General features: G+C 38.8%; 1 protein-coding gene across 2 annotated transcripts; it reads right to left on the reverse strand.

Moving 5' to 3' along the window:
* Window positions 1–1,508: 1,508 nt before the first annotated feature.
* Window positions 1,509–8,941, reverse strand: LOC132982210 (interferon-induced protein with tetratricopeptide repeats 1-like). 2 transcript variants are annotated; one of them, XR_009674689.1, is made up of 3 exons: window positions 8,926–8,941; window positions 5,680–5,789; window positions 5,422–5,478 (listed from the first exon to the last, which is right to left on the reverse strand). XR_009674689.1 is itself a non-coding variant. In XM_061048565.1 (2 exons), the coding sequence occupies exons 1-2, from the start codon at window positions 8,928–8,930 to the stop codon at window positions 2,165–2,167; spliced, it is 1,290 nt and encodes a 429-aa protein (XP_060904548.1). In that variant the 5' UTR covers window positions 8,931–8,935; the 3' UTR covers window positions 1,509–2,164. The 2 variants fall into 2 exon arrangements, 1 of the variants encoding a protein (XP_060904548.1); XM_061048565.1 differs by lacking the exons at window positions 5,422–5,478; window positions 5,680–5,789 and adding an exon at window positions 1,509–3,449 and having other exon boundaries at window positions 8,926–8,935.
* Window positions 8,942–9,789: the final 848 nt, after the last annotated feature.

Raw genomic sequence — 9,789 nt, forward strand, 5'->3', positions numbered from 1 at the left:
ATTTCTCTTGATCATCTTTGAGATGTTTCTCCACCTTTCCTGGAGTCCATCTGATTTTGAAAGGACCAAACCTGTTTATTTAAGGTCTCACAGCTGACATATCAGAGGAAGAACCAAGGCAAGAGGTCGAAGGAACTGCCTGCAGAGCTCAGACGGGATTGTGTCATGGCACAGATCTAGGGAAGGCTACAAAAAAATGGCAATAGTTTATTTTTACAAAAGTCCCGAAACTCTGATAAGCCATATGGCCAATCATAGATTTGGATTTTGGGGTGGCACCTGGGAAGGCAAATAGGATTTCAGTGGGGGCCCCACCCTGCACCTTAAGCGTGGTACATACTGCAAGATAATTGGGCCGATTCCCTCCTTCCGACCAAAGTCAGCAAAGGCCCGACTATCTGGTGGTTCATAAGATCATCTTGCCAGACTCTCCGTGGTGTGTTGGGAGGGATTTTACCCACCCCAATCTGCTCGGAAGACTATCAGGCCCGCCACGATTTTGAAATCTTTGATTGATTTCAATATTTACCATCAGAACTCCACTTGTGTGGGGAAGGAACACAGAGGCAGGCCGAGCATGGACTCTCTGGATTGTCCCGTGGAACGGAATTTACGCCAATCAGGAAGCAAGCTGACTGAAGCAGTAAGCACAACAAACATTACCATGGCGACGACAGCAAAAAGTTGGATGGATGTCAGAAATTCAGGACCAACTTGTTGATTTGTGGCAACAACACAAGTGTTTCTACAACGTGTCCTGTAATACCAAACCACAATCATACTGACCAAAATGTTTACAGTAATTGACGTACAGTTAGCCACATCTAGCATGACCATCATGTTTGTTTACTTTTACAGTAAGTCAGAGATTACACGTTAAGATAGTCAAGACTGGTTGTTGGTGAATGAATCGGTTAGTGTGTGGTGTGCTGAGTCGGTCGTCTCGTTGCACACCACACACTATGAAAGCTGAACTGTTAATCTGTCATGATTTGCTCTCACTTTTTAAAAATCGTTTTATGCGTGACAGTTTTTAGCAGAATTAGGATGCTAATGATCCGACGAGGCTTACATTTCTAGCTCCGTCCTCCAGATAGTTAAGAACTTAAGAAGCCTTTTGATGGAGGAGAGGTGAAACTACTGAAACAAACAACTTTAAGATGATTTCTTAGCGTCATGTTCATTTATTGGTATAAAGCTTAAACACAGCTTGTGCTATATAATTTTCAGGTCACACGAGGACATTAAATATTCAGAGCGTAGTACATTCATATAAAATCCATTAATTCTAAAAACTGAAAATACAGCATTGAAAAAAAGACCACAGCAGCAAAATACATGACAATAACAATTCACACATTTCTTCAATAAGTATTCACCATGACGACCGTGTTTTACAGAGGACGTCACACCTACCAGGAGTTAGGATGTAAGATTTAAAGGTCACATATTCACCTCTTCAACCAGTGTAAATAAGTCTCAGAGCTCCTCAAAACATGTGTGTGAAGTTTCTTGTTCTAAATCCACTCTGATCCAGTATTTGATCATGCCTATAAACCCCTCTATTTCAGCCCTGCTCAGAACAGGCTGTTTCTGTGTCTGTACCTTTAAATGTAAATGAGCTGTGTCTGACCACGCCCCCTCTCTGGAAGGGCTTCGGTGGACTCGGTCTTTCTCGCTCATGTCTTATTGTTTACGGTGAGAAGGCAGACTCAGAGGGCAGAACAAACACCTAGCTGTGGGAGTGTCACGCACCTGGGGGAGGGGTTACTGCCCTTTGTGATGTCATGAAGGGAACTCCGTCCTGAATTAGTAAGTCGTTCCCAACTCTCTCTCTCTCTCCCCTGTTTCTAACTCTATCCACTGTCCTCTCTAAATAAATGAATAAAAGTCCTAAAATAAAAATAATTAAAAAAATAATAAAAATAAACCTTCATTTAATTTACTTAAAATAGTTTTGAAGGGCAGGAAATTCGTTTTTAGTTAGTTTTTATCCTTATTTTTTGGACACCCTGGCAGAATTGGCCCCCTTCCTGTTTTTCATTCTTCTCCAGGATTCTGTTGCTCTTTGTTACCACGTGAAAGCAATACGCCTTTGTAGAAATTAGTTGTTGTTTTCTTTTGCTTGGACATAATTGTTCCCCCTAAATTTGCCTCGCTATCTTTACTGCCTTGGCTCTTGCAGGTTTCTGAGAAACTCCTTAATTTCTCTGTCTTTATTCTTCTCCAGGATTCTCATGCTGTTCTTACGGAAGTAGGATTTTTCTGGTATTGCTGCTGCATTCATGTGATACTGTACCGACCTGTGGTGGTCTTTTCGATTAAAGAATAAATGATTTGCATATATGTTGTAAAGCATCTGTTTCTCGGCAGGTTCTGCAGGTTCATTTTCGAGCAGTTTCTGAAATATCTGCTCAGCTTTGGCCTTGCTGTGACGTGACTTTGCATAGATAGATGCGAGATCTGTTTCCTTTTTGAGTGTAGCATGAGGGTAAAGAGAGAGCAACTCCTCGTGGAGAGCGACTGCTCTGTCCATCATGCTTTGTTCTAGATCAGGGTAATTTCTGCTTTTATAAACGATCTTCCATCTGTAGCAGAGTGCAACACATCTCTTCAGATAACGCACATCTGGATGTTCTTTCAGAACTTTCTCTGCCAAATCAATGGCGTCATCAACTGATACGTATTCTATGTAAAGGTTTAGTAAGGCCCACATGCCACTGCCACTGCAGCACAGAGTGCTCACATTTCCAACCAACTCACAGACTTCGTCTTCAATGTTTTCTCCTTCATTAGCAAGTTGCTCAAGGTAGAGCGCAGCGAGGTACAAGTTCTCTGGATCCTGTTCCTTGGCTTGTCTCATTTTCTCCAAGAGGTCAGGGTCCAGCCTTGTGTTGTGGTGTTTATGAGCATCGACTAACGCTAAGACATAGCTGGTGTTCCACTCCACCATGTCCGGCTGCATCCTGGCAGCTTTCTCGTAGTAATCAACAACCAGCTTCCCATCCTCTCCAAAGTATATCAGGGTCCAGGCCTTTTCAGCGTAGATCTCTGGATGGAGCTCGTCCTGGGATGGAGATGGGTATTTTTCCATCAGGGCATCAACCTTTGACAGGTAAGCCTGACTCTCCTCTAGATCTCCAAGGTGGTGGTGCAGCCAGGCCAGGTTCCCGTAGTTCACAACTAACCAAGGACCCTCATCTGCATCTCTTAGCTTGTTGAGGGTCTCTGCAGCCTTCTGGAACAAACTCTTAGCCTCTTCATTTAACCCCAGCTTATACTGAATGAACCCCCACAGGTTGTAAATGTGGCCCAGCCATCTGTTTCCCTCCTCTGTGCTGAAGTCCTCCATCTTGTGCGTGAGGCGTAACAGTTTTGGCCTGCTGCGGTCCAGGTCCCAGGTGAAGTGGCACTGCAGGGACTCCGGTGTGGTTTGACTCTGAGCAGCACTGATGGAGAATAAAAAAACAAACATTTAAACACATCAGCAGCTAATTTGGATATGCTTTGAAGTGTGCTATGTAAGTAGGTCTATATCTTCCCAGAGGAAAATTTTACTGCTCAAGGCTTTCTCTTCTGCATCTCAGGAGACAAAATTCTGATTCTCATCCCAGCCTCTTTCAAGTTTCAAATATTTCTCATTTATTTCTTTTTTGTTTCTCCAAAAATTCACTAGGAGAAATGGTTGAGACTATAGCCACAGGAGTCTTATTTGAGACTTAAAGCAGATTTCTTGTTAATGGCTCATTGTCATCTCCAAAGGAGAAAATAATGAGACAAAGAGAGACTGTGATGAGCCTACTAAAATTAAGCAGCCTTACAAATTCCAACCTACATAATAAACATCAAATGATCAACATTTGTTTCAATAAAAATGAACAACTTGATATGTTATAACAAATACTTCCTTTATTAAAACAGCTGACTAGGAAGCAAGTCTTCATTTTCATCATCAACCAATACTGATGCTTCTATAAAGAACAGGTTTCAGCTGGGTGACCAACAAAACTAAACAGACAATCAGCAAGTTTGCCTTTTTCTGTTATTTTTAGTGCCTGTTACTGCTACTATGGGATAACGTCAGAACAAAACATAAATTTATCTTTACAGCGAGTGGTACTTTTGACTGTAACAAATAAATGGGATGACATTTTTTGTCAGAACACAATTCTTAACATGTATAAATAAACAAAATCAACAAACAACATATCGCTATGTGCACAAAATCTATGCAGACTGAAAGTTCTTCATATAAGCTTTAACCTAAACTAGACTCGCAGAAACACCTACTTTTAGAACAGTATCTGGTGATGGGAAAACAATCCACAACATTAACAATTTCCAGTCCTTTACTTCATGCAGCATTTCTTAATTAGATGGTCTCAAATTGTCCATTCAATGTGCCACATTCAAGCCCTTAGCCCTCATGCGACACTTGTTTATGAGGGCTTTCTCCACTGGTGTCCACCCTGCATGTTGTAAGCTGCAAAAATAAAAGAAAGCACAAATCACAAAAAAATAATTACAGATTAATACAGTAACATTGTTCTTCATGGAGTCAACTCATGGAGTTCATCAAGTTTTTAGTTGTTACCAAAGAGACAATCAACATCTAGTCTTTGGAGTTTCCTCATTTTAACTTCATATCTTGTGCCTTTCAAATTACCGCTGACTTCTGACTTGATGGTGCAGAGAGCAACAGGTGAAATAGCTATAGGCCATCAGATTTAATTGATAAAATCAGTAATTTTTACCTTATGAAATGATGTCTGTGGCTAAATTAAAAGAGACCTATTTCTCTAACGAGTTCATATCTGGACTGTGGGAGAAAGCCGGAGTGCATTGACATGCCCGCATTGGGAGAACATGCAAACTCCACACAGGAACAGGCCTGTCCAACGGGCATTTTAGAAGGAATTTTCTTGCTGTGAGGCTACAGTGCTAACCACTGCACTACTGTGCAACCTTGTAAAATATAAGTAAGAAAAATTTAAAATACAGACAGAGAGCAGAATAAACAGCATATACTTCTGGATTATAAATATAATAATATTTTATTCTCACATTATTTGTTTCATTTTGCAATTCACTGCAATAAACAGTGTGTCAAATTTTGGTATGTGTTCAGAGATCCTTTCTAATTTGCAGGATGGAAATAAAAAATGAGAGCATTTATAAGTTTTGGGTGTCCAGCTGGTCATTTTTTATGTCACTGCTGTCATAACAAAGTTCAAAATTCTGGTATCCTTACTCTAGTATGCACACTGAAAAAAGGGTCAAAATTAGTGATATACTTACTTAAAATCCCATTTACTTTTGACTTCTCCAAGACTGTCTTCCCCTCTGGCACTTTTCCATGTTTCCCAAATGCCACTGCATTTTGGCACTCCTCTGATGGTGCCTCTGCTGACTCTAAATCGTATCGTAGTTGCTCAATACTCTCCAAAAAACTTTTAAAAGCATTGCGTTGGTCACCACCTATAACAGACAAGGTGAATTATCTAAAGATAGTGGCATTCAGAGTTAAGAAAAAGAAGAAAATAGTTTTAAATTTGATACAGGACATAATTTATTGATTTATATCTTAGGGCAGGGTAATGCCAAGTTAAGTCTAACATCAAGATCCCTCCTGGATGAAACACTGTTAAATGCTGAGCGGTGAAATAACAATATAGTTACCATCTTGGTCATCTTTTGGTGAGCCAGGAGCTGGTTCATCAAATCTCTTAAGTGGGTTGCGGGCTCGTTTGGGAACCTCTTTTTTAGGTTGTTCTGCAGGGCATTGCATCCTGAAATAGTAGAAAACAGTACACAGAAGTAAAACATTTATAAGTGGTTCTAAGTTTTTTGTACGACCATGCTGGTGATGCTCTTTACATCCCAAACAAACAGAATAACGAGGTAAGATTAGCCAAAATCAATGACTTTACGCTGTTTTATGATCTGTAATTTATGAAAGACAAACAAGTTTAGCTGTGAAATAACCTTTTGTTGTAATTGACTCAATCGGAGCTCTGAAACTACTGAAAAAAAACCTGGGGCGCCTTGCTGCTAACCGCTAGATAACCTAAGCAAGTTCATAGCCACGTGCTAAAGTAGCTAACTAACTTTGACACTCGGCACATGAAGACCAAATTCCTCAATGAAGTATCAGAACCAACACAAAATCACAAGAAATATGCTAAATTGTAGCAAATTGAACTCAATATATTTAACAAAGGTGTAACTTACTGTCATTTTCGGAGTTGCTTTTTTCCTCCATTCCTCCTCCTGGCTGCTTTTGTGCCCTCGGTGTCTTTCTTACGTCATAGGTCCGCCTTGCGAATTAAATTGACCACAATTCGTTGTGTACAATGGACAGCACACTCATCCAATAACATTTTTGATTGCTGACACAACGTCCTCTTCACCTCAGGACAGTGTCTTGATGCGCCTGTGCAGTTCAGCTTCGGTGAGTGATTAATAATTGTACTGAAATTTTGTAATTCTCTACAGAAAATGTGTTTATGGTTACAGATAATATGATTATTGAATGTTAAGTAAAGTTAATAAATCCACAGAATGAAGCCGTGCAGTCACAGTAACACAATCTCGTAGCATCACAGCACAGAGAGCCTCTGCACATCTGCTCTCTGCTAGTGGTTCAAACTTGGCAGAAGGAGATTTTTCATCAGTAAACACAACTTACACAAGCACAGGACAAGATCAGCGAACAGATAAGAGGTCAAACTTTGTCTCCAGGGGATGCTTAGTGTGACACAAAGGTTTTTAGTTGTACGGTGTTAAGCTCTCAGGTTCACAGTCATTTTGTCTAAAAGTGGAAATCATCCTTTGTAATTAGCATTTAAAATCAAATGTCATTATATATAATGAGGTAAAATAAGTGTATAAAGAATTTTTTTATAAACATGTTTGCATGATTGTTATCCTAATTTACCTTACACACATTTACGCCATCATAAGAATTGTTTTGTATCCCAGCTCCATTGGTTGCCTGATAAATCATTCAACATAAAATAGCTATTGTAGCTTTTTTTTTTAACACTTTATCGTACTTAGGGTATTATAAAAACTATCCCTTCATCCAGTGTATCCTCTGGAGTAACTAGGGTTCTTCTTAAAAGCAGGAGATATGGTGACTACACACCATCTTTATATGACTGAAATACATTAAAAAAACTACAACAGGCTGTATAGCCGATATACAAATAGACTATATGAAGTATATTTAATTTCTAAGAACTCAAGGTTATATATATCAATACTGTTTTTTAGTTCATTAATATTTCACAACTGATGTCAAGACAATGCTTTATTTTTTTAGAATGAAATAGAAACAATGTCATTGGTGACAATATTGTTGAAAGCAGCGGGTTGACTCTGAGTGTCATCATATAAATCATATGTAAGATAGAAAATGTGAGACAAAATATATTAGGAATAACTATAAAATGTTTAATTTTATATATATATATATATATATATATTACAGAATACAATTATATTGTGTCTTGTTGTTAAGTCTTAATCAATTGTTTGTGGCCACCTCCTCCCGCATACACATCCATAGGGCCCCATTGTACCAGGTCGCCCTGAAATCCTGGCTGCACTAGTTTCCTGTTAGGGGCTGGTGACAGCATAGGGTCAAGGGAAAAGTCAAATAACTTGCTTTTATGTTGAGATAACAGTCTAAAGAAGATAAAAATGACATATTGTAATGTTTGGTGTCCTTACTTAAAAAATGACAGACTTTGATATACATACCTTTTGAATTTTTGTTTCAATTTTCAATTTCCGCCTAAACTACATGTGTGTTTAAGTGTGAAAAATTCAAAAATTGAAAATGGTATTGATAAAAACTTTGCATAATTGTAACTAATACCTATCTGTGAACATCCTGTCCAAATTTGGTGAAATTCTGATTCTGATTCCCAGAGATACATGTGATAAGGCTAGAGCTGTCCCTTTTGGAGAAGCCCTAATTTGACCTATTTTCGTTTTTTGGTAAGATGCATAAAACATCCAAAAAAAGTTATTTTGCAGTAAAATATTTTTATACAACTATCCGTTTCATAAACTAGACATGTTCAAGTTTCAGCTCTCTGGTGTGAATGACGTGATGATGTGCAGCAGCAGCTTTAAATGTCCGTGACAGAGGCGTGACACGTGGGAAGTCGTAAATCCACCTTTCTTTATCAGCAGGATGTTATCTGACTCTCTTTTCTTGAGAATGGAAACTTAAGTCCTCAGTTTCCCTGCAATTTATTCAAGGAGGAAAAAGTTCCTTCTCAAAGAATTGATGTATAGCTGTAGTCACTTTTTGCTAGATTCCTTAGTAGTGCTGTAGTCAAGACCACACAAACTGAGACCAAGACATAACCGAGACATTTAGGGGTCTAGACCAATGAAGACCAAGACCAAGGCAGGGTGAGACCGAGTCAAGACCAAGACATTTAGGTATCGAAACCTAGGCAGGTCAAGACCGAGTCAAGACCAAGACCAATAATTCCACCTCTTCAAAAATAAACAAAAAAACAATCAGTCATAATATTAATTCCTTAAAAGGAAACAGAAATTAAAATCAATTTTTTAAGATTTATTTTTGGACTTCTTGTTCCTTTAATGGAGAGATAGGACAGTGGATAGAATTGGAAATCAGGGAGAGAGAGTAGGGAATGACATGCATGAAAGGAGCCACAGGTGGGATCGAACCTGGGCTGCCCGCTTGGAGGACTATGGCCTCCACTAAAATCTAAATTTTGACCCCAGACAAACAAAATGTCACAAAAGCCTCAAAGTGAGAAAAGTAAACGTATGAAACACTAAAATAATGAAGCTAAAGAGGAAGAAAAATACAAAAGGGAAAGGTTTTGGAATTAATAAATTAGAAACATGTAAACATTCGTATGCAAGTCAGATACTCACTTCATCTTTCTGCTGTGTTTTCTTTTTCTTTTCTCAAGTAGTTAAAGAACCACAAAATCATCGTCACTGCTTGATGAATCCATTTTTCTCGTACTGCAAATTTTCGCAGTTAATAGAAAAATAAACGCATCGGATTCAGTTTGCAAGTTGTCTTTGCGTGACTTTTTTTTTTTTTTCCCAGATTACGGATCCAAACAACGCATCCAAAAATAATGGACTCAGTGTGCAAAGGTCACCATGACAAACACAAAATTAGAAAGGTACTTCTTAAAAACAAGTGAAGCAGACTGAAGAGTTCTTGAAGTCAGTGGCTGATGTATAGGTCTGTCACTATGACTACAGACTCTGACCTTTAAATAGGATCTACAGTGGGCGTCTAAATTGCAAAAATCCTTATAAAACTTAGATCAGAGAGAAGAAGCTGTGAGATTAGAGGGTTTATCATCTCCTCTGAGAGGTGAGCCAGTCTATGATGAGAAGGCAAACAAAGCTGCAGGTTAATAAGGAAAAGGACGAGACGCAGGAGGCAGGTATCTTAATGAGGTAGCTGCTTTCCCTTCTTGTTATCAGTCAGAGGCCACCATCTAATCAGTCGGTTAAGGTTTAAGGGAACATTTAGAAGCAACCTGTTATTTGTCTTTAGACAAATCAGAGCTTAGCAGATAGCAAGACAGAAGTTTCTGAAAATCAAATCAAATAAGATAAACTAGGGTACACAACAACAGGGAAGCGATATAAAATAACTTAGGAAAGGATGCAGATTTGCAGCATTAGAACAGTCAAGATAACATTGAGTTAACCCATTAAGGGTGGTTTCACATTAGTGACCAGGGCCTGGATCTGAGTACGCTTGAACCCAGAGTT

Source organism: Labrus mixtus, chromosome 10 (genome assembly GCF_963584025.1).
Source record: "Labrus mixtus chromosome 10, fLabMix1.1, whole genome shotgun sequence".
Classification (NCBI taxonomy): domain Eukaryota; kingdom Metazoa; phylum Chordata; class Actinopteri; order Labriformes; family Labridae; genus Labrus; species Labrus mixtus.